Source organism: Venturia canescens, chromosome 2, assembly GCF_019457755.1.
Source record: "Venturia canescens isolate UGA chromosome 2, ASM1945775v1, whole genome shotgun sequence".
Lineage (NCBI taxonomy): Eukaryota > Metazoa > Arthropoda > Insecta > Hymenoptera > Ichneumonidae > Venturia > Venturia canescens.
The window spans coordinates 25,079,524-25,105,382 of NC_057422.1; the positions used below are offsets into that span (position 1 = coordinate 25,079,524).

General features: G+C 37.7%; 1 protein-coding gene across 5 annotated transcripts in view; it reads left to right on the top strand.

The window, feature by feature from the left end:
* scalloped (TEA domain transcription factor 1 homolog scalloped) overlaps positions 1-25,859 on the top strand; it is a 179,604-nt gene that overhangs the window by 42,652 nt on the left and 111,093 nt on the right. The window contains exon 3 of one of the 5 annotated variants that reach the window (XM_043413384.1): positions 7,705-7,779. The exons of 3 other annotated variants lie outside the window; for them this stretch is intronic. In XM_043413384.1, the coding sequence (XP_043269319.1) occupies positions 7,705-7,779 (75 nt within the window). Of the gene's footprint in view, positions 1-7,704; positions 7,780-25,859 lie in introns of those variants that run through there. One more of the 5 variants, XM_043413387.1, reaches the window with a different exon arrangement.

Here is a 25,859-nt window from a genome sequence, read left to right on the forward strand (position 1 = left end):
TCATGACTGTTTCGTGATAGAATACTGTAGAATGTTTACAAAAATAAAATGCGCTGTAAATAGCCAAGCATTTGTGAGCACGATTCGATGATTTGCTCATTATTAAATGTTCTTTGTCGTAGTCACGATCCGTGATATGATGCAGATTGAAATTCTCTGCTGAACGAAAGATATTTTAGAAACGACCGTGTATGCAACGTAATTGTTCAGGTTTTGATCATCACTAGAGCTTAGATGCGCATACTTTTTTTTATTTACTAATTCGCTAATCGTCCACTTTCCATATTATCATAAGAGAGTCTTGGAGGCGAGATTGCGGGTGCAGTATGGTTCCGCGAGAGAAAAGGTCGAATGCGAATATGACGGTCAAGCCACACCTGGCTGACGTCACAAACACCAAATATATATGTGTATGTGCGTATGTATATTGATAATAAACCGCGCCGATGGTGTTGAGTATTTCATAACAACGAAACTCGCGGGCGAGCTCGATCTCTCGTTCAACTGACTTGGCCCGATGAATGGAAGCTGCGAGTGGTTTTCTCCGTGGCAATGCCCGGGACGATGAGAAAATGTGCGGCTGGGAGATATAGAGTTCGAGAAGGGGGAAAGCAAGAGTATGTTTATGTGCGTTTATGCGTGCACGTTTGCATTCGTGTGAGTGTTCATAAAGTTCCGGCGCAAACTCGAGCTGGACAACCGGGTTTATTTCATGCAATAATAAAGAAATTAAAGAGACATGGAACCTGACACCTTGTAAGTATTATTACATTCACCGGTTTACAAACTCCCACGAGCAATAAAGCAAAACACGAAAAAATAAAAGTACAATGTGTAACAACTGTTGTTTGGTATCTCTACGTATTTTTTTTTTTCAGTTATATTACGACGTCTTGTTCTCAATGATGACGTTAACTATACCTTAACCCTTTCACAGTGAGGTGAAAATGAAATTTTCGTGTTATTTTTATGTTTGAAAAAAAATTTCATAATTTTATACCATGATGTACCAAATTACAATCGAATCGATGCAGTACAATTAATTCACAACATTTAGAGCTTAATTTTCAACTTTATCAATCCCGTGATCTCATTTGAAGATGTCACCGACACGGAGAGACTTTTATAGCAAAAATTACTGTTTTTATAGTAACGTCGGACCATATCGATATTATAATAATAATTGCTACAGAGTGTGTCGAATATTGCAAAAGTTTGGGGAACCATTTCCACAGTCGCGCTCTACTATATCAAAAAAGAAACACCGAGCGAATTTTGATCAAAAATTTCGAATGATTTGGGAGGCATAAGAGGATAAGGTTAGATTTGCCGATCACATTAGGCGTTATGACTGACGATATGAATCTCTTCATTGCTATTTCATTTCAACTGGAAGTTAAAATGCTTTTTATTACTACGTTAGTAACCCGGCAAGGTACACTACTGGGAAAAAGTTTTTAGACAAAAATCCAAAAGAATTCCCGCACTTTTTTTCAACAGCATCGAGACCCCAAGCATGGGGTCCCAAGTTGTGGAACTCAAGCATGGCTGAACGCTTGGGTGCGTGTTGAAATAATGAGCTCATTCTTTGTTCAAAGAAATTAGAATACAGTGATTAAATTGGAAATTTATATAATTGATATGGAACAAGACTAAGCTTATACGAGAAGAGAATCTTCACGAGACTCGTATTGTGAGACGATGATACACTGTGTCTTGTTCAATGATGAGAATTTGAGAACTGATTGATTAGATATCACTACAGAGTTAAGGTAATCGATATGATGAGTTTGATCCGAGATTAAATAAAATAGAGAACAACACGAACGATCAATTGAATAGAGTTTATCACACACACAAATGCTCTAACAAAAGTGTACATTATAACGAAAAGATAAGTTTGTTTAGATTACTTGATGAAATCTTGACCAAATGTAAATCACGTGGGAGAAAGAATATGATCTATCAGCTCATCTTTATCACTCGTTAGCTTCGAATACACCCATGTAACGTTTATCACTTCAAGAAATCTTTTCAATCTTGTACACCTTCAATACAATTTTTTAGAGTGAATAAAACAATAGAACTGAAACTATCGAAATTAGATAGATTGATTGAATATTTCGACATTTTACAACATTTTGAACAGTGCGAGAAAGCGCACGCTATGATTTCAGCGTCGTTGTATGCGTGCTCACGTATATTGAACAGCGCCACGATGGCCCGGGTTAGCACTAAGAAAATTCCAGCCAAATGCGCCCATGTGGCCTGTTATTCCATGCAAATTTATGTTCTCTGGTAAGTGACGACAAAAGAACATCTCCTCATGCAGGCCGTTGTGAGTTCTTCAGAATTTGAAGCTCCTACGCACTTCTTTCTCATTATGTCTTTGAAATAATTCAAAAACGTTGACAAAATTATATTTTCACCTCGAATTGCTTAGCAAAAAAATTCATCGAGATATCAAAAACCATAAGACTTTTTCCCATATGCTATAAAATATGTGCTCTCTTTCCGCACTCGTCCCTGCCTATTTCTCTCGCACGGTTCTTGTTTCTTATTTCATTTAGCTTTTCCTTTTTTCCTATCTTTTAGAACGAAAGTAAGAGATATATAGCTGTCGCGAGTGAGAGCCGAACGAAATTGGACGTCGCGACGACGTACAAGGCGAAATACATACATACGTGCGAGCCGCGCGTTGGAAGGTTAAATGGCAAAGAGAGCGAAAGTGTACATGAAAAAAGAGTATACGGTAGCGTGCAAGAGACGGGAGAAGCACAGGAAGGCGAAATAGAGAGAAAAAATCGTTGATGGAACCAAAAAACAACACCGAAGGTTTATGGTTGTTTCGGGTGCTCTATCTTTAGGATCCACATATCATGGCGGCCGCGGTTTTCCTCCGAAGAGACGGTGATGCGGCCTCTCGGTCGACCTCTGCTCGCAGAGCTGACACAGAACGACTGAGTTATTTCACGGTTAAAATAGTCGACGAGACTCTTTTTCTTTCTGACCAAAAACCGCGCGAGATCACTACTATTGGGTGGAAGACATCCATGAATTCGTACTGGCGTTGAGATAATCGTGAGATCATTATCGGCTTATCCGAGTAAATCTTTTATGCTCTAATCCTTTATCTTTTTTCCGTTTGTTTCGGACTTCTTGTTTTTATCACCGATCGTCTGTCCGTTTTCCTTATTGAACGCTTCGATGATTCCTTGATCTCCTAGACTTCATTGAATTATCCTCGCGGTATTAAGAGGTCAAAAATACGAACACGAAGTTGGAATTTATATTTTAATCACGAGTAATTTGGTATGAAAGTTTCCGCATAATTCCGCGTGTAAACTTATTCCAGTTGATATTTCAAACTTGAGCGAAATATTTGGCAAGATTACGACGTTATTTCTTCACGTATGCTTGAACGCGTGATAAACACAAAAGCTTGGACATAGTAAGAACGAGCTTCCCGACTATATTTACGTACTTGTGTCATACGCGAAATCGTGTTAGTATTCTCATCGGCATAATTTTGCGCATTACGTATTCGCACGATGTAAAAGAGAATTGTACAGCGTTTGAATGCACGGCTCTTGCTATTCGGTCATGTTTTTCTCATTTATTAGAAATATGCTGAAAATCTATTATTTTCATGACTTCGTTAATCTTTTCTACTTCGAAAAATTCTAATGAGCGAACGTGTATTCAACTGATGAGAATACGAACATTTCCGTTGTAGTTTGGGAGAAGACGACATGTCAAATTTTCTCGTATGTATACAGGAAAATTGAGAGAGATTAATGAATTCCCAAGGATATTAAATGGAAGATAAGTTGGCAGAACGCGAGAGACCATTGAAGCGTTGAATCGAGCCAAGTTAAATCACTCTTCTGAGTTTCTCCTCGTTTACGATTTATACTTTTGGCTCACTCATGGTCTTCGTTTTTGCGAATTTTATCATTAAATTAGTCATTTGTGTAGCCTCAATGCCAATGCATTTTTGAGAAAATATTTTCACCTACTTTCATGTTTCTATTCGAGTACATTGAACACTACATTGAAAAGACCAGAAAATTGTTTTACTCCTGGAATTTTCAGTGGGTACCGTTAAATTTGTTTGATGGCATATCGTGATTAATTTTTGTACCTCAACAATACGAATCCAAACAACGCATCGGGTTTAAAAATATAAGTACTTTCATCCTAGTATGCTCACGACTCAATATTCCAGAAACTTTGTTTCACCAAATTGATAAATAGGAAAGTTCAACATCATAGGTCAATGATCACGTCTACTTCTTACTCATCTTCCGGTTAGTAAATTCGATTAATCGATTTACCAGCAAATACAGAACTTGTCAATTTCGCAATGATAACAGCCGACATTGTATGGCCGATTGATTTCAAGTATAAATACATACATTCTGTGCATACAATGCAAATGTATGCAAATTTATAGATACCATTTATGTCGCGCGGGAGGTATGACACGATACACGTACGTAGGTTTAATTCTTGGTCGGTACTATATCACGAATCAGCCCTGTATTCAGTCATCGCGTCTATGTTGTCGCACTTACTCCTCTACGTGAGCGAAACGTTACATATCATAGTTATGTCTCCAAATATTCATTATTCGTCACTGGTCAAATTCCTTAAATACGGTTTTTATAAAGCAAAACCGGCTGTAACGCACACCGAGATCGAATATTTGCATGTTTAGTGAAATTGAGTTCATTGTGTTGGACAGAAATTTTGTATATCTAATAATTGTAATAATTTGTTTATATAATAATCTAATATCTAATAATGTTTTGTTGAATGGCGAATAATTTAGTCCATTCAAATAGATCGTGAAATTTCTTTTAGATTAATCAACCAAATTTCCGAAGCCAATAGATCTTTCTCAGAGAACTGGTATTATTCATTTGCTTGCTCCTATTTTTTTGAGGTTTTAATGAAAAAAATTTTGGAAAAATCGTTGGGACGACCTCAAACTTTTTTCTTCCTATAGCTAAATTGTGAGGGAATTAACTCTTGACTGAGTACTTCTGTGACACCGTAAAATCAATACTTTTCTATCATCATCTTTCACTAAAATTGAAAAAAAAATTCATATCTTCAGCGCCACTTGAAAAAAAATTTTTAAAAGACCCAAATGTTAAGAGAATTGCGTTTTCATGAAGTATTAACTTGCGACTTTGAGAAAAAATAATATCGATTTTTTTTTAATAATCCTAGCGAATATATGTGTATTTGATTATTGGTTTGATAGTATAGCTGCAGTAATAGCCGTAAACTATTTCAGTGTTAGCTTGCGATTATTCGAATCTTGGCGTATTAAACTACGGTGAGAGTTTCTCGTCGCCCACTCATAACACCCACGTACTCGTATCGAGGTTTTGGTATATTGTGCTGTATGAAATGCTAAGAGAAAAAGAAAGGTAGATAAATGGAGAGCCCAAATGGTGAAGAAAGAAAGAGAACGAAAGGATGGAAGGAAGCCAGAGATAGTGGTAAAGGACTGTTGTTTGTAAGCTGCTCCACGAAAATACAATTTACGATAATAATCAACCTTGGTTCATCACGGTTCGAAGATCGTTATTCGAGGAATATTTTGTACACTGAATCTGTATATGTATGTGCATTTGGAAGGGAAAGAGAGTCCGAGTGCAGTCAGCTCGCGGCCGAGTATCTATAATATCTGCGTGGATGCATGAAAGAAGTTGTATACTCTTCGAATAATCGAACGTATCGTGCATCGCCTCACGGTTTCTGTAAGTTTGGATCAAACGATTAGATCGTTTGCTTATGGTTATCGAATCGTTTCTTATAGACAGAGCTCGCGTAAGTACGAGAGAGATCAGATAATTTAATAATCCCTTTGAAAACTCTCCAATTCCTGGTTAGCAGGGCAATCGAACGTTTTGAATGCCCGATTTTCGGACTGGACTCACGATTTGGGTCTGCATAAAAAATCGTGGTTCTAAGATCGAGCCACATTTTAAAGGTTTCACGAGTATGTGATCCCGCTCCGAATCGTCTGCCATTGAAAATAAGGGCGAGAGATCTGTTTTTCTTTCATTTCGGGCTTTTTTTCGCAGATATAACTAATTATCTGAATCGTGGCTTTGAATTGTGAACTCTTAGGCTGCGCTCACGCTTTTCAGCGCTGTTTTCAAGCGTTTCTTTTCGTTTTAAGCGCTTACGCTAACGTCCAAAAGAAACTCATCGTGGACTACACCCTCGATAAAATAAGCGTTTGTAAGCAGTTTGGAAGCATGAGTTATGACGCCATTAATGACGTCCTGACAGCGATCGCGAGCGCTCACATCGCCAAAAGGAATAGAAATAAGCAACGCTTATAAGCACTTACAACGAGTGAGCGTTCAAATGAAACGCACCCTTAGTGCTTTCGTCTAATTTTTTTCGATGGACTCGTTATTTGATTTTATGATTAATTTTTTGTAGTACAGAAAAAAACTTCACTCATTTTATCAACGATAAATTTGTTATTCGATGATTCCCGGAATTTATAAATGAGATAATCGATCGCTTATGAAACTGAGCGAACGAAGACACCGTAAATGAATAAATCAGTTACTTCTGAGCGGATTTTGTATCAAGTGTGTCATGAAAAAATACTTTCGAACAGGAATAGTTGTATTCGAAGAATTTAGTTCAATTTTTTTCGAGCTTGAGAATGAGCTACAACGATGGTGAATGTAGGTGTAAATTACAAAGCACAGAATCGAGCACATGTGGAACCATCCGAGATATTATTATCGTTTTTATCGTCTGCGCCCGCAATGAGATGAGAACCCGAGGCACGATTGAACGTGAGCCAAGAAACGAGCGAGAAAGATCGAGAGAGGTGCAAAGATCGTGGGCGTTCTAAGCGGGGAATAGCGTAAAAGGAGTAATAAAAGTCTTGGTTAAGAGAAAATGCGCAAAGAGTCGTCATCTTTCTTTAGTTAATTCTTTCGTTATAAAATGTAACTGAGGGCGTTTCCTGTCTCGCTCTTTTCGTAGCAAATATTTTGCCTGTTCTTCGTGTCCACGCGAATGAAATGATTAATCAAAGTAAAAAGGAGGCAAAAAATTGTCGAATCGGGGTTGCCGCGCAACGCTGGTTCGGGGAAATTGGAGTAACTCCGATCGCCTAAGGGAAATTGATTAATAACGAACCACATGATGAAATTATACATTAATTATAGTTAAAAAAACGAGAGGAAAATCCAAAGTTTGAATTGCGTTTATGATACTTATATAGAACTAGGGTACTGAATTTATTTTCTCAATAATATTGAAACCGTTCATTCTATAGTTTCATCAATTCATTTTATTGGCAAAAATTATATGAGAATGTACGAAATTTTACAATCGGTCTTACCTCGACAAAAATATATCAATACACGCCTCGTATACAATATGAGTTTATTAAACATCGATAGGACTATCGCATGAGTTCAAGTGCGTGATTGAAATATTGTGGTGTCTATATTTATAGGCCGCATTCGGAATTCCCTATTTTCCCCTACATTTATCTGGTTGATGATTTTTCACATCAAAGTGTAGCTGATCGAATTATGGAAAATATAATTATTTTTATTATTATTCATCGTTTTCCATTTGTGTATAATGCATTTTGGTATCATTATTATTTTATCTTTTACCAATAATTTTTGTTTTCTACTTTTGTTGCAGGTAAGTCAACAAATAGATTATCTGATCTCTTCAATTATCTCGCGATCTCCATGCATTCCATGATTATTCTACCAGGTCAAGTATATAATAAATATTTATTGATGAATCATTAATCAACATTTTAACACAGAGGAAAAAATTCAGTTGAATCAATCGGTATTTGTTCATCAGATTGTGTTTACAATGAGGACCTCAATGATTTCATTGGCTCGGTTAGTGTATTCCTTTGTTCAATAAAATAAATGAATGAAATTGACTAGTCTTATCGGATCAACAGAATCGCTTTCCTCAGTGGAAAAATAAGAATTTCACTGTAACAGACGCGTCACTTTCGATCGTATTCGTATAAGGCCACTTCCTCGCATGTCCTTAACATATTTACGATCCGAGAGGTAGTCAAAATCATTTCAAGCACATCAAAAGTGTATGAAAGTAATAAAATTTCTATATGAATCAACCAGTCGAACATCCGTATCAATTCGATCGCGTCATCGATTGTACGCCCAGCTGACAAACGTAGCTCGGCCGCTCAAATTGTTTCATCGATGCTTTCCAACAGTAAATAGGAAAAAAAACTGTTGACTCGTGGGCCATTTGAGGATCATCCGACCGGGTTTGAAATACTCTGAAATTAAAGAAAATCAATTTGAAAAATCCTTGAATCGAGGCTGAAGACTCTTTTTTTTGAATGAGACATCCCAAATAGGTAGTTAGTTATATATCCGAAATCACCATTAAATCTCAGGTGCGTGTTATTTCAGAATCAACCCTCGATCGAGTTTTTTACTTGTTTTACTCCCATCTTCCTCTTTTTCTCCAACTCTCCACCTTTTTTTCTTTCTCATGGATACGAGAGCAATAAATCTTAGCGAAGATTCTCTTCCTTCTCAGGTATATAAGGATAGCCCAAAGCGTGGGATCGACGGTCGCAAAGGTTCCGGAATATATCCTCGAAGACTACGCTTAGTCGTTTTGTCCTTTTTCAAACGAGGGAACCCCACTGCGTTAGAGAGAAAGAAACGTTCAAAGAAAAGCCCTCAAAGTTACGAAATAAAACTCAAACTCTCACTCGCTGCTTTTCGCGCAGATATGATGTGACGCCCCAAACTTCCTCAATTTTTATCAAGAAAATCTTTAACTCTCTTTTAGTTTTCTGATATTTCTCGAAACGATTCGAAACACTCACATTTCTGGATATTTTTTGAGAGAGCTGATCACCAGTTTCGTGAGTTTACGTACACCTTCTTCTTAAATCTAAAATATCATTTTCTGACGTCTTATAAACCACTTTTAGAAACTAATCTTATTTCCCGTATTCGTCAAAACTGAAAACTGCAATTCGTATTTTTTGAAATTTCATTCCTTCTACCCAGTATAAATATAGAGCTGTTACGAGTGAATTTATCGTATAATATGTTTGAAAAAAAAAATAAAAAAAATCGTGAAATGCAGAAATTATCGACACGGAGATCCTTGCGAAAGATCATTCTCGTCACTGTGTGGTGTATAAAGCAGGGAGAATTCGTCTCCGTGTCTTTTTTATATAACGATTTCGAGTGTCCCTCGCCACATACGAAAAGCACCGAACAATCCATCACGTCTCGCGTGCTCCCTGCTTCCAACTTTGTGAACGCCATCGCTTCCAGCTTCTCTGTTCCTGCGAGAAAGCTTACATCTTCAATCTTGCTTTCTCCGCTTCGCTTCTCGCGGTTCCTTTTTCTTTCCCGTTAACTCACATCACATTCGATCCCTATTTCTCCCGTCGATTGACGAGCGAAAACGACGATTGATGAGTTTCTTCAAGGTTACATCGCGTTTTTATTCACAACCCTTCGAATCGTATATACATTTATCTTTTTTCTTTCTCTCACCGAAAGGCATTTCCCGATGGCATTTAATTTTTCGATTCAATTCGAACGTTTACAAAAGTAAAATAGAATTGACATACGTATCAACCGCGAGACAAAAAAACTTGTTGATCAGAGCAAATCTTTTGTTTCAATCGTTGTTTTCGAAAGGAAATTAATATTACATTACTAGAAGTTTTTTTTACGTTAATAAAGTAAACCAAAAATTTCCCACGATAATTTCGTTGAAGAAAGTTAGGGACAAATCATCCAATTTTCTTTCGCACGGGTGTTGAGAAAATTCCGTGGTCATTACGTACTGTGACGTTTTTTTTGACACCGTCTTGCCTTGATGACAATTAAAATGAGAAACTTCAAAGGAAGTAGGGAAAAATTATGTAAAACACTTAATTTGCGTCACGCGATTTATTTTATTTTATTCTACATGCGAGCGATTCCTGAGAAATGGAAAAGAATCGGAATTAGGAGAGGCTGAGGATTTGAAGAAAGGCTTATATTTTTGGCCGTTTCCCGGTTAAAATTGTCCAAGGATAATATATTCTGTACGAGAGATTGGAGAGATTGGAGAGAAGGGCAGAGAACGACAAAAATTCGGGATCCCATCTAACGCCCATTATAGAAACATCGATGCAAAGGACCCGTCACCAGACGAGCGAACACATCGGAAATAGGAGTGATAACGCATCGCATAATAACGAGGATCGATTTCGTTAGATTTTTGTGAAGTATCGAACGATTGAAACGTGCGATCATGGGAACAGGCGTGAGTTTTATCCCCTCATTATTGAAATGTCAATAATTATGCCGATTGCTTCGCTCGAAGAGATCACTTTGTAGTACCGCTAGTATCCGCTGGCGTCACCACACATTTTAGCTAAAATAACTGAAAGAAAAAAATATTTGAAAGCTGTATACTGATGCTCTTTTACCTCGATCTTCTTCTTCATATAGTTTAGCGTTCCCGAAGAGATCACGGGAGGGAAATAAGTCCAATTTATTTTTGTTCATTGGGAGGGAAGTGATCTCTTCGAGCGAAGCAATTGGCATAATTATTGTCGAGCGAGCCCGCTCGATATTTCAATTATGCCTCATGCTTCGCTCTCGAGATCACTTTGTAGGATGTTCAGAGATTATTGTATTAATTATGTACAATAAATTAATCTCATTTTATTTGTTTAACATTTACAAACACAGAACATACGTTTTCTTATTTTCCTTTTTTAACTAAGAACTGCTTGAGCAAATGCTGTATTGTCTTGAACAATTGGACGATTGTAGAAAGTGTCAAATACTTTCGAAGTTTTAGACCAGCCGGCTAATTTTTTAATTACATTGACCTCTATGCCTTTTGCTTGAGCTGACGACGTAGCCGCGTGCCTAAGGCTATGAGGTGCATATTTTGAACTTATGCCGCATTCTGACAAAAATGCCCTTAACCAACGACTCAAAGTATCCTTTGAGGCCGCCTTGTATGGTTTTCTAGTCGTAATAAATAAATTGTCTGTTTCCAATAGAGACGAAGTACGTTCCAGATATTTCTCCAACGTTGAAGCCACACAGAGGTTAGGTTTATTTATAAATCTTGGTATCAATAATAGGGGTTGATATGCACCTGGTCTTGTAGTTTTTATTCTTGATGGAATCTCAATTTCATAACCTTTTTCTACTCTACGAATATTACTCTTTTTAATTGCAATCAACGTTTGTTTCCTATGAGCTGTGACTAAAGCCAACAGCATTGCCAATTTTGACGTTAGCTGTTGTAATGTTAATTCTTCTAAAGGATTCATTATTTCCAATCTTTTAATAATTGGATCTAGACTGTAAATTCTGTCATATTTTGGTTTAACTGGCCTTTCTTTGGCAACTCCTCTAAGAAATCTAGAAATCATTGAGCTCTTTCCAATATGCTCGCCACATAAAAACGAGACGGCTGCTCTGCAAGTATTCAGAGTTCCAAAAGATGCACCCTGATGATATTTTCCCGTGAACCATTCCAATATCCATGATACTTCCGGGTTAAAGGGATTATACATTTTCTTTTCACACCAGCCTAACCAATCCACAATATGTTTATCATATTGATTCATCGTCTTTCCTGATATGGAATTTAATAGCAATTCGATTGTGCCCTCTCTTATATCACGTAGTTGATACGCCTTCCTGATAGCCTCCCTGCCAGTAAGGCCAATTTGTCCGCTAAAGGATGTTGTGTCTTCCTGTCAGGACCAAGCAATAAATCTTTTGAAGGTTGAAATCTCATAGGAGGGCTTTCAAGTAAAGATAGCCATAACGGGTACCAGGGCTGTGCTCGCCAGTCCGGTACTACTACAATTCCACAAGCCTGGTCATTTTGAATCTTTTTTAATGTTCTCAGAATTAAGGAAAAAGGTGGAAACGCGTAAAAATATTTCGAGGCCCAGTCAAAAGAAAAAGCATCAATGCACCTTGCACGTGGGTCTTTATGCCAAGAACAAAAAACCTCACATTTGGTATTAATACTAGAAGCAAACAAATCTATTTCTATATCGCCAAATCTTCTAGTAATAGCACTGAAAGCTGTAGAAGAAAGCTCCCATTCTATATCAACTCTTTCGACTCTAGAGGCTATGTCCGCCTCCGTATTTTCTCTTGACGGTATGTACGTTGCAAAAATCCATATTTGACGTTTCTCACACCATGACCATATATCAAAAGCTATTTTACTTAATTCAGGGAATTTAGTTCCTCCCATTTTATTAATGTACGCTATTGCAGTTGAATTGTCATTTTTTAACAAAACTTCAAAACCATTGTAATGATCTGCAAAAGCCTTTAATCTGAGAAAGGCCGCCATTAATTCAAGCTGATTTATGTGTAACAATTTCTCGTCTGACGACCAATGACCATATACTACTTCGCCGTTGCAATATGCTCCCCATTCGGATAAAGAGGCATCCGAGAATATCGATATTTTGTATATAGATTTGCGGATGGGGTTTTTCGTGATGAGAATTTTCTCTCGCCACCACTCAAGATCCTTTTTTACGAACTCCGGAATCAACATATCAGCCTGATAATCTCCTCCGTACTTTTTTAAGGCCAAATACTTAACTTGTTCAAAGATTTTGACGTGTAACCAACCATACGCAACCCCAGGACAGGCTGCTGTCAGATGTCCTAAAAAACTGGCAAATTCGCGAATAGAACAGTGTTTCAAATTGTCCACTTTCTCAATCATCGATAGAATATTTTCTCGCTTTTTTTGAGTTAATTCAATAGAAATTTCTACAGAATTCAAAACAAAACCAAGAAATTGGCACGTGTTTAAAGGAGTAAGACAACTTTTGTCCATATTACAAATAAATCCCAGAGATTCAATGAGATTTTTTGTAACCTCTACATCGTTGATGTGATTCTCCCAAGATCAAAATATCGTCTAAATATATTACTGACAACCATCCTTGGCTTCTGAGATAACTCACAACTGGTTTGAGAACTTTTGTAAAAACCCAAGGTGCTGTACACAAACCGAAGGGTAAACATACAAATTCGAAAAGATCACATCTCCATCTGAATCTCAAAAATTTACGATGTTTCGGATGAATGGGTATAGTAAAATATGCATTCTGAAGATCTATATTTGACATGAAGCTATACGTTCAGACATCAATCTCACGGCTGTACGTATATCCTCCATCTTAAAATGAATCGGCTCAATAAATTCGTTTAATTTTTTTAAATTCAATATGAATCTCATTTCCCCGTTACTTTTAGGAACTAAAAATATACCCGAGATGAATTGACCCTTACTCTCCTTGCATTTTCTAACAGCCCCAATATCTAAAACATTTTTTAAGGCCTTTTGCATTAAAACAGGATCAATATCTGTACGTACATTAGGTTCTGAAGTTTGAATGGGAGCTTTTAAGAAAGGTATTTCGTATCCATTTATCGTAGATAAAACAAACTTATCGTTAGTAATTTTCGACCAAGCCTGTGAAAAGTAGCGTAGACGTCCTGCGAAGGGAATTACTTCTACTTCTTCGTGTTGTTCGACGGTTTTGTTCGATTTTGTTGTCTGCCTGTGTTCCGATACGTCGAATTCGGAAATCGAAAATTCTGAGTTGTTCTCGGCCCTGTTTTGTTGAATTGGCTCATCTGGCGGTGGCCGCTTCGATATGCTGACGAGCCTTTCCAGTTTAACGTCTGACGAACATATGACTGTTTCTTCTCTGCCTGAGTTTTAATAGAGAGACCCATTTTTTCTGCCGCCATCGCTGTTTTAATTCTTTTGCCTAAATCTTCTCCAAAAAGAAAAGAATCCGTTTCTGATTGTTCTAATATGACTTTACGTTTCTCGTCCACATGCTGATATATCTGATGTTTTCTTGTTTTAGATAATTGATGATTCACATCGCAAAACATGGAGCTCGCGTCACAGAGCCACTCAAGAAGTTGATCTTTATCAACAGGCTCATTTTCATCATTAAAAATTTCACCAATCGCATTTCCAAGTGCAACCAAACCTCTTCCAGACATCTCCTGATTTGCTATTAAATATTTGTCTCGATTCTTGGCCGTTTTGTGAAGTAATGGAATGAGCTCCGCATTCAATTCCGGTGCTTTCAAAGGATAATTTCCTTTAGTAGGGTACTTTTCTTCCATGGATTTTTTGACGGTCGATTCCATGCCCGACAATATAATTTCTTTCCAACAATCTGCTAACTCATTATGGAGAACGAAAGCTTTATCTTTTTGACGACGCTTCTCAACTCTCAGGAGTTCTCGGGCTTTTTCGCTCAGAATGGGAGCGGTAGCCTCACCATTCAACGTCTCCTCAGATTCGTTCACCACATTTTGAACATTTGGTATATTCCGATCGTTCTCGTCGGTTATCGTTTCGTCAATTGACTGAGCGTTAGTGTCTGAGTCTGTAAGAGCATGAGATCTAGGTTATGTTAGCTATTGTAAAAAGGTAAAAACGACATGCGTCAGACCCTTTACAACACCAAAACAAAATAAAAAATTTTGTTTCGATCCCTTTCCGGAACATAACCTAATCAAAAAAGGTACATCTGTCTTTGATCAACGACAAGATGCCCAGAATAGAGTAATAACTCTCATATATCCTCTGAATATCGAATAAGATTTTTATTACGTACCATCTGAAAGGCCATCTTGATCATCGCTTTCAACTGTGTCATTCAATAATCTTTTATATTTCGATATTTTATCTCGATAGGCTTCTGCCTTGTCGAGATCACACCTCCTTTTGCTCATTCTCAAATCAAATATGGTTAATTTTATAGAAGATAAACTGTAAAAGAAAAGAACTATCAGCTTTATTCAATGAATAATAAAGAAAAAGAAATATGTGGTGTATACGCCGCGCACACAAAGCGTTATGAAGAAGAAGATCGAGGTAAAAGAGCATCAGTATACAGCTTTCAAATATTTTTTTCTTTCAGTTATTTTAGCTAAAATGTGTAAACGCCAGCGGATACTAGCGGTACTACAAAGTGATCTCGAGAGCAAAGCATGAGGCATAATTCATTTTGTTCAGTTAGCTCTCGATCGGAATATTCGTTCCTGGGATTATTGTCGTTTGACTAATTTCATATTCTTTGGAAAACGGGAAGAATAAATGTCGATTCATTGCGTCAAAAAGTAAAAAACTCGAGAAAATGCGGTCACGGCGTCGGTTCCGCTACGCGTCGATCGTAGCCGATATGTTTTCCTGCCCGCACTTCGGTTGATGTGGATATTCCGAAAACATTTTGCTATATCGGTAAAATTTAGCCTACGTGGCAATACGCAACTATCTCAATACTTTAGTCGTATTTAGTTTATCTCACTTGCGTGAGTGCGAGAGAGATAGCTGCAAAATGGTTGCACGTTTTACTCGGACATCGTTTATTTTTTGAGAAAAATAAAAGTTACACCTGGCTCTCTGATAAAACGAGAATAGCGTGTAATTTATATTTTCTTTCAAACATCAACCTACTCGGAATAAAACGTGCAGCAGATGATTTTTACCGACTGAACAGCTGATAGATCACGTTAATAATTGTTCGTAAAGATTCGCGGGAAAGAGTCGGGAACAAGTGTTGGAGTATGAGTGAGAAAGAGAGGGTGGATTGGGATTTCGAAGGCGTGCGACGGGTGGTAGCTCGACCGAGTGACCGAACATATATCGGGGTGATTTCATTCACTCCCGACAATTTTTAACATCGTTAATTTCACCATTAACAAGTTTCTAAAATAACGAGCTCGATATAGATTGTGAAAACCGATGTGTGAGTTCGCGACTTTTTTCCCGTCTCTTGAATTTTCGTTACGCGGTTCTCCCGGTAAAATAAATTTTCATCGTGACTATAAACTTTGTAACATTCGGATTTATCAAGCAACAATTTGACAAGTATAAAAATAATAATTGAAATATAAATTTAATGGTGTTTTGCCAGTTATTCTTCAGTTCGCCCCGCCCTTCTTGCTGAATGAAGCCGGTAAGCCGGTCAACCGTTCGTCTCTCTCGTCGTCGAGACGCTTTGCGACTGGTGCTCACGAGCTTTTTTGATCAAACGAATCGACGAAAGAAAGAGAATAGGCAAAAACTTTTGTGTCATAAAAAGTCAAGCTGACTGAAATTTTGGTCACAGTACTCATCCACACACGCAAGCATGTGTGCACATCGCGAGTTGTCATGGAATCCAGAGTGTAATTTCTTTGAATCGAGCCATGAACGGCGGAGGCGAGTGGGAATGGGGAAGAAATGCCTGATTGGAAATTCACTCAGGTTAACCTGCTCGAAATCAGGTCGTCTTGATCAGGTTGGTCAACAGGCAACATTATTATGGCGCGCAAGGTCAGGTTGTCACGAGGCCTCCCTCAGCTATGAACAATATGAACATAACATATGTCTCATTGAGGCTCACAATCAGCTCAGAACTGTTCTATGAGGACTTAATAGTTCACTCAGGTATGTCTTATGACCGTCCGACTGTGTTAACTTCAACGTTGAAGCGTGTGTCTCAGCTTCTGCCTGTGAAGTTTTGAGTTTTTTTTCTCTGAAAACGAATTCTAACTTGGAAAAACGGCCACGTCCTAATAGTACAAATCACATGCGCCCTCCAACGAAATTTTGAGGATATATTTAACTGAAAGCTATATTTTGATACCTAATGAGAGCAGATAATAGAAAATTGGGAATAACATTGAATGAAAAAAAAAAATTTTCGGGCAATGTTGTAATTCTTTATTTATTGTGCGCATTTACGGAATTTATTTTACCAAGTATGCCAGTATATCTAAGAATATAATCGTACGGAATTGGCTAGGCATCTCAATCCGGGGCTAGCCAGATTTACCCGATCAGGAAGTGAACGTTTTTGCATGGAAATTCGGTAGCTTGAAGATCGGGCACTCCCGGCATAAAACGTTGTACCGATCGAGTATTCCCGTGGATAGCCAATGTTTTTTAACGTCGTAACCTACGAGTGTACAGAGGGTAGCAATCTAGAGTGCATAGTGATGACGAAACTCTCTCTCTCTCTCTTTCGTTCGCACGATCTTCTGGTGACTATATGAATCCAAGTGAGCACGCCAAAAAAGGTGAAAATAAATTGAAAAACGGTGGGGGACTAAACTGGACTGTAAGTAGAACTCACTCGTATTCCTTTATTTCGGTTTCTTTTCGAGGTTCGACGATTACGATCCGCGACCTATTTCTCTTGGAACAAAGCGAGTCACCGCACGAGATATCGTGATTGGATTGAAGTACGAAACTGAACCAGCTAAAAAACGATGTAAAGGTTGAATCCAGAGCAAAGACTAACAAAAAAAGACATCCACTCCGATGTATGGTGAGACCGGGGCAAAAGGGGTACCTGAAGAAATGTCGAAATTTTCAGAAGCTTGAGAAGCTTTATTCGCATTTCTTACTCTGAAATACTGAGAAACATGCTGATATTTTTGCAAATTACGAAAAAAAATAATTCTTAGGGCCGAACGGGGGTACCCCTTGGAAATTGGTAAAATTTTTTCTTTCACTGCAATTTAAACCTAATGCACCTTGACTGATTCTTTTTAAAAAAACAGTAGCACAAAATTAAAATTTGTTCGAAATTTCTCTTTTTTTTTCGAAAATCTTCTTTTTCGGAATTCGTTCGGAAAATTAAAAATGAAAATTGTCAAAATGAAAAAAAAAGGAATAGAAAAAACGTTTTCCACAATTTATTAAGTACCCTGTTTTGACCCGGTTTCCTCTACATCGCAACTCAATTTATAATTAATCGATTGAAGATAAAATCTTTCTTTCTGTCTACAAAAATTGATTTTTCCATTGAAACTTCACCCGTCCATCGAATATAATCCTGATATTTATGGACAAAAACGTGTTGCGGTTCGTGAAGTTCCATTCGTATTTGGAATAGAACACTTGAGGGATAAAGGGTTTGAGAAACATTCGTAAAGACTCATTGACCTTCTATTGTTCGCACTTTCCCGTATAGTTTGAACTCGGGGATAAATGAAAAACACGTTAATGTAGCATAAAATATAAAATCACAAGTCTGCGTGAATCTTTTTCCTCCAACACGAATATCGAATGCACGAAAAAGAGATAGAGACAAAAAGAAAGAAGCGAGGGTGTATAAAAACAGGTATTAATAAAGACGAGGCACGCGGATTCTGCAATATTCTCCGGTCGCATCGTTTGACCTTTAGCCTCGTTAAGCCCAGTGAGCAAATAACGTTGGACCATCTTACAAATGTCATACAATGCATTCAACTGTCTTCCACGCGAATGTAATCTAATCCATCTTCCCTTCATACCAGTATTATCCATTGTGAATTCACATAATTGGCTTAACACACACAGTCACTTCATATTTTCATGTTCCACTCAAAAATTATTCAATTATTCACTAAATTTATGAGATCATTCGATCAAACATTCCTCCAATTTAATTAATCGTGAATTCATTAATGTGATGAATGTAGAAAGAAAGCGATTTAATCTGAATATAAAAGATGGTTTAGGGGCTGAGTTTCTCGTATAACGCTTATTGTAATCACTCGTTGGAGTAATAGTAGCACGTGTGTATTCGATTGTTCCACTTGGCCTTGGAATTATATGCGGTGAGAAGTCTCCGGGGAGCTACTCCCGTAACTTTACGCGCCCAATCGTCCCCGTTCAACAGAGTACCCATGAGGAAATGAGACAAGACGATTCTATCTGCGCAAGCATTATCTACAGGCGTACAACTTGGCGCATAACTGTATTATCCAATATGTATGTATATATACATATACATACATATACGCATACGTATGTACATAGGAATATGGGCGACGTGGTACCTGTGCTCACAAATAGCGAGTCTATCTGGTCGAGGATTACGTTTGCTCGGGGGAGTTTCTGTACCTTCTGAACAACGAATAACTGCTTACAGATTTACGTACATATATTACGGTGTATACATACTCGCAGAAATGTACGTATGAAAATGTCTGTATGACGTTATCCTCTCTATTCGATAACTCGCTACGTTCTTCACACTCGTCCTTTCTTCATCGGCGTATTGTTCCGAGTATTCCATTATCCGCAACTTTCATGTCTGTTAAAGTTAAAAACTTTCAAAGCTAAATCGACCATCTGTTTTCGTATACCGATTACACGTACGTGTTACAAACGTGTTGACCCATCTCAATCCTGCATAGAAATATTCATTTCGAGGCGAACTTGTGAGTGACAAGCATAATATTTTTTGTTTCCAATTCCATTACACCAGATCCATTGATTTTCTGTTCAAAAAATGGTACAAATTATCTTCCAGCGTATTATTACAATTTATCGTGGATTAAATTTTTCAATTGTATTACGCGCCTCCTTCTTCAGATCAACATTCGTAGTACCCGCTCCAATGCTCGCAGTGCCACAATGTTTATAGTGATGATTAAAAAAATTTAGCCGATCACATGTATTTACGGTTAACACCTTCAGGTGCTTGGTTCTCGATCTTCATTCTTTTTCTTTGTGTTCAAAGAAAGCCACATTGTTTTTAAAATACGTGGAAATCCTTTCATTAAAAATGGGTAAACGAGGACATATAGAAGAGGTGAATGAGGAAGACATACGGGAAATGCTGAAAAGTATGAAGAGAAAATTTGATAGACAGGAAAATGAAATTGATCGACTATACAAAAAACGTAGGTGTAACCTAACTACAATATGTCATCGAGAATATTCCTTTCGTCAAGAACGAAATTCTGTTCATTTCGTCAAGTATACAACTACTGGTTTATTTCGTCAAGAACGAAATTTCGTCTACAAAAACTCAAATTTATTTTATTTGTCAAGAACGAAAAGAATGACACGTATATATCGTCAAGAACGATATTGTGTTCATTTTGTTAAAAACAAAATTTGGTTTATTTCGACATAAACCATCGGCAACTTTTCAATCTTTTGAGTCAATAAATATTTTGTACTGATTCTACGTGCAAAATTCACACGTAGATATACATTTTCAGATAAGTCTAGATCTCGATCGAGATCGCCAAAAGAGGGTAGCTCGAGAAGTTACGCTAGCAAACATCATCGTCGCTCGTACCGTCAGCGCAGTAGAACTCCATATGGTCAGCAAAGAAGTCGTGAAAATTCACTTGTGACAAATACAGCCAGCATTGATGATATGGCTCGGAAAAGCGATCGGACTCCGGATAATGTTTTCAAAACGAATAGTCATAATAATGATAATATAATCAAGACCATATAATTATCTCTCAAGATCCTCCTTAAGAATAGGGTGGAAATGAAATTCAGATAGAATCTACAACAGCCCCTTTGGATAATGGAAAAGTCGAAGATCCTGTTATAATTCCAGAAATCTTAGCTGTCATGGAAAATCGTCTTGATGACGACAAACAACGATCCCCAGCTATTCACAATGATATTGTGGTACGTTGGGAAGATATTTTTAAAAAAGGCCTACCAGAAGATGAACGGAAAAACCTATATAAAAAACATTTGACACGAGAAAATTGCGTGTCTCTAGAGCCACCAAAGTTGAACGCAGAAGTGAAAGCTTCATTATTAGAGTAAATTATAAACAGAGACAACAGAATTGTTGAAAAGCAACAAAACGTAATGGTCTGGTTATCTACGATCGGTACCATGTTATCGAGTCTCTTGAAAGGTATTGCATCTGAACATTTTAAACTGGAGAATTTGAGGACAGCTCGAGATTTAATGCAAAACCATTGTTTTATGGCAATTATAGATCTCAAAGACGCTTATTATCTCGTCCCTACAGCTGACTGCAGCAAAAAATATTTGAGATTGAAGTTTAACAACGAGATTTTCGAATTTAATTGTTTACGCTTCGGGTTAAGTACGGCACCTTATGCTTTTACAAAGATAATGAGACCCCTAGTAACACTTCTTAGAAAAAGGGGCTGTCCTTTAGTGGTCTATATAGATGATTTTTTAATATTAGAACATTCTAAAAGGGAGTGTTTGAAAAGCATTCAACAAACCGTATACCTATTGGAAAGTCTTAGGTCAATCAACCAGAAAAGGAGCAAATTGTATCCAGCACAAAAACAAAAATTTCTAGGTTTCATTTTAAGTTCTGTTGAAATAAAAGTGGAATTACCAGACGACAAACGATCCAAGACTGCAGAATTATTGAAAGAATTTGTTATAAATTCTCAATACAAAATTCGAGATTTTGCTTCATTGATAAGAGTACTCGGATCACCATGCTTAGCAGCTACGTACGGTTGGGTATATATGAAAAACTTGGAAAGAGAAAAATTTTTAGCACTTCAAGAAAATCAGGAAAACTTTGAGGTAAAAATGACACTGTCATCACGGGTGTGCGAAGACCTTACTTGGCGCAAATCTACTATCAAAACAATTTTCAAGCCCATAAAAAGTCCCAAGTTTTCTATGATAATCTTCACGGATGCATCCTTATCAGAATCGGGTGCTTTTTATCAGGATGAAAGAATTCATGGGTTCTGGAGTTCTCAAGAGAGAAAAAATCATAAATTATTTGGAGCTTTAAGCAGTATTTTTTGGCTTAAAATGTTTCGCTAGCAGTCAGAAAAACTGTAACATACTGCTGAAAATTGATAACACCACAGCTATTGTATACATAAATCGTATGGGGAGAGTCCAATTAAGATTTAAGTGAAATTACGAAAGATATTTGGAAGTGGTGTGAAACTCGAAATATCTTCATTTCTCCATCATACATTTCCTCAAAGGACAGTGAAGACGCAGATACTGAATCGCGACGATTAGTACCTGAAACGGAATTCAGTTTATCTTGAGAAGCTTTTAATCGTTTGAAAAAATCTTTCGGAAGTCCGGAGGTAGATCTCTTCACCAGTTGAAATAATGCAAAATGCCAAAAATACGTGTCTTGAAAAAAAGACACAGGTTCATTTGCTACCGACGCATTCACTTTAGATTGGAATAGCTGGTTTTTTTATGCTTTTCCAGCTTTTGCAATTATACCAAAAGTTTCAAGAAAAATTCAAAGTGATGGTGCAACAGGAATCTTAGTAGTTCCAAATTCTCCTTCACAAGCGTGGTTCCCTAAATGTACGACGCTGAAGTTTGCAACGTTGGAGACCAACGAAATGAACGAAAAAAAATCCCCAATAATTCTCCAATTTCGTTCCCTGCCGAATTTGCAATTCGTAGTTTTTCATCCTACACCGATACTTCATGAAATAAAATATTGGTGAATTAAAAATGTTTTTTTTTCGTTCATTTCGTCGGACCCCAACGTTGCAAACTTCAGCGTCATCTAAATGAATGGCAATGTTCGAATCATCTCCAATTATTTTCGAGCCGAATAATAAATTACTTTTGTCCTCAAACAGAGAACCTCATCCACTTTGGTTCCAGCTTTCCCTGGTGGGCGGAAAATTATCACACAAGCTTTCTTTCAAAGGAACTTGACTCTAGGAGCTATAAAAATAAGCATTGCTTCATCACTATCGGAAGCGTCTCTGCGTAAATATGATTTGGTTCTGAAGAAATGGTGAAAATTCTGCCATCTTACCGAAACCCCAGTATTCATGGCTAATAAAATTCCAGATGTTTTGAGATTTCTTACGAGCGAAGCGGATAATGGAGCTTCCTATGGCACCGTTAATTTACTCAGATCCGGTATAGCCTTAATTTTAGGATGTCTTATTAATTAGGTGTTAATTCGGCTTAATTTTAGGTGTCGCAAAGTTTCATCCCCACGTCCGAAATACGACAGTACCTGGGATCCAAAAAGGGTGCTCGATTTCGTTTCAAAGCGGTTTCCGAATGAAAAATTTCACTAATTAAAATTTCAAGTAAGTGGTCACGCTTCTGGCCCTGACGACTGGCCATAGAATTCAAACTTTAGCTGCAATCGACGTTGCGAACATTGACAAGGACCGTGATCAAATCGAAATAAAGATCACTGCTCAACTTAAAACATCAAACCCAAGACGAAATCAACCAAGTCTTGTGCTTCCTTTTTCCGTGCAGATCCTTCGATCTGTGTAGCATCGGCTCTCGAAGAATATGTCAATAGAACGAAGAATTTGTGAGATAGCACATCAAGCCTTTTCGCATCATGAAAGAAACCATACAAAGAAACCACGCAATCCCTAAGCAGGTGGATAAAGCAAGTTCTCCAACGAAGTGTGGTATTGACACAACAAAATTCACGGCATACACTACACGACACGCATCGACATCGACAGCCATGAGAAATGGAGTTAGCATTGATTTAATTAGAAAAACCGCGCGATCGACATCATCCTTACAAACGTTCGCAAAATTTTACAATCGAAAAGTCGTAGAAGACCGTTCAAACATTGCAAACACTATTTTAAAATCTAAGCAAATAAGTAATTAGTTAAGAGGGCACCTTGAGTGTAAATTTCCACTTCTGTTCGAGTTTCCTAAGATTCTTAGGATTCAAAAACTTGATTAATTTTTGCACGTACTTCTTCTTTAAACATTTACGACTGTTGATCTAAAGGAGAAGGCGTGTAATACAATTGAACGATTAAACGAATTTACCTAAGTGAAGTTCTATCGTAATTGTATGAAGCGCCTCTTCCGAAAGATCAGTCCCACCCTATTGATTTTCCCTAAGATTACCCCATTCAACCCAGTTGATACTAGTACGGCAGAACTTTAAAAGAATGAAGATCGAGAACCAAGCACCTGAAGAAGGTATTAACCCGTAAATACATGTCATCGATTAAATTTTTTAAATCATCACTATTGAGGCACTGCGAGCATTGGAGCGGGTACTGCGACTGTTGATCTGAAGGAGGAGGCGCTTCATACAATTACGATAAAACTTCGGTTGAATAAGTTCATTTAATCGCTCAATTATCGTGTTATCCAAGTTGACTGTTCATTTTATGCAATCATCACTTTATTCGAATTGGTCATCGCGATATAATTGGCTGAACTTCATTGCTTTTTTGATTAATTTATAATTACAAAGTAGTTCAAGTTTCAATTACGAAGGACAATACATGAGTAATGAGAATAAATTCGACCGATTTGATCATTAATTTGGCTATAAGAAGGTAATAACATGTAACAAAATACGATACGTTTTTTTCATCTCTGCTGTAAAATGTAAGCAATTTGTGTTGTTGTTAAATACCGAAATTATATTTTCATCGAGAAACAATCAGCATGATAATTGAGACGAAAAAATTCGAATGCGATGAAACATGAATAGCTGAATTAACCATCGTTCAACGAAATGATTAGACATTCGTTCTGTTTACAGTGTATTTGTAATTATTTCTTTACATATATAGTATATGCTTGCGTTTTCATCAACGAGTTGAAGGGAAAATAAGAATTGCTAATATAATCGCTGCTCTTCGTGCAGTGTTTGTATCGCAAGGCGTTACATTACGCGGTCGTCGGTTTGTGGCTCTATACGGGACGGTCCTTCCATACAGCACATGCATGCAAGCATGCAAAGACTCAGTACGTACGTACGCGTGCACACAAGTACGCGGCACGCATGCATTCGTATGCTGCGCGTTTCACACACCTGTACAATAGAAGCGCCCTACCAAAAGCTACCTCAATGGCCTTGTGGAAGTCTTTATAAAATCTCCGGAATTTTTTCCTTGCGCTCATGAAATTTGAGCCCTTTTTGCTCACTCCCTTTCAAGAGACCAGGCAAAGGGACGCGCTCGCTTCTTTGACTTTGCCTTTTCTTTATACCGACCATTCCGCGCGGTTTAATTATCTCGTACGTGCACAAGGCAAAAGACACGCTCCCGTCTCGTTTTCAACGCCATACTCATTCCAGGGAGGGGGGGGGGGCGTGAAGTATAATAGCTGACCAAGTGCAGCACCAAAAAAAAACATAAATTTTCCTCGAGATCCCATCTGTAATTTGTACACACCCTAAATAAATTTTTTTCGTCTCACATTGTTATTTCAAATACGAGCTTTTATTTCATTTGAAATACGTTTGTTTTCTTTCTTTTATCAGTTTATATGATGACCATAGTTTTGGTCAATTATTCGCCAATTTTGAAACAAGCTATGACGTTGCTTTCAAGTTGATTCAATGATGAGAGACAACGTTTCTTCGGAATATGTGCTCATTCCTTCAAGTCCATAAACATTTATAGATTTATATAATTGTCATTTTATTATGTTAAAATAAATTGAATTGTCGAATCGATGGAGAAAATTGAATCGATTCAGATTAAAGGAGTCGTGTATTCGCTCGTCTGCACGAGCGTTTAATCAACTAACAGCAGTGCGTATTCGTTGACAAACAAAAAAAGGAAGGTTAATCGAGCCTCTGGTGTGGTAAAACAAATGGATACGGTGCTTTTAACTCGTGGATAAAGCGCGGTAGGGGAGAGTCGATATCGCAGATGTAGACGAAAGGGATGCGTAATCTCGATCGCACAGCAGGGAAATAGTACACCGTAAGAGCAATAAAGTCGACGAAGAGCGTGAAACAATGCGACACAAACGGGCGGCGCCATCGCGTTCTCCCCGCTCCCCTGCCTCTTTTTCCTTCTCTCCTTTTGCGTTCGTTTTTCGATGTCTTCTTTTTCTTCTTTTCTCCCTATCGTTGTTCTTCACTTGCATCGTTTCGTTCCATAGTGCTCCCGGGTGCAAGTTGAAGATTCAACCGAGCGATCGTCCATCTCTCGTTCTTCTCTTTTCTCTCGTCCCCTTCCCTTCGTTTTCCTTCCTCTATTTTTAAAATTTTAATCCCTTTTAGAAGCATTAACGGTGCGCGCACA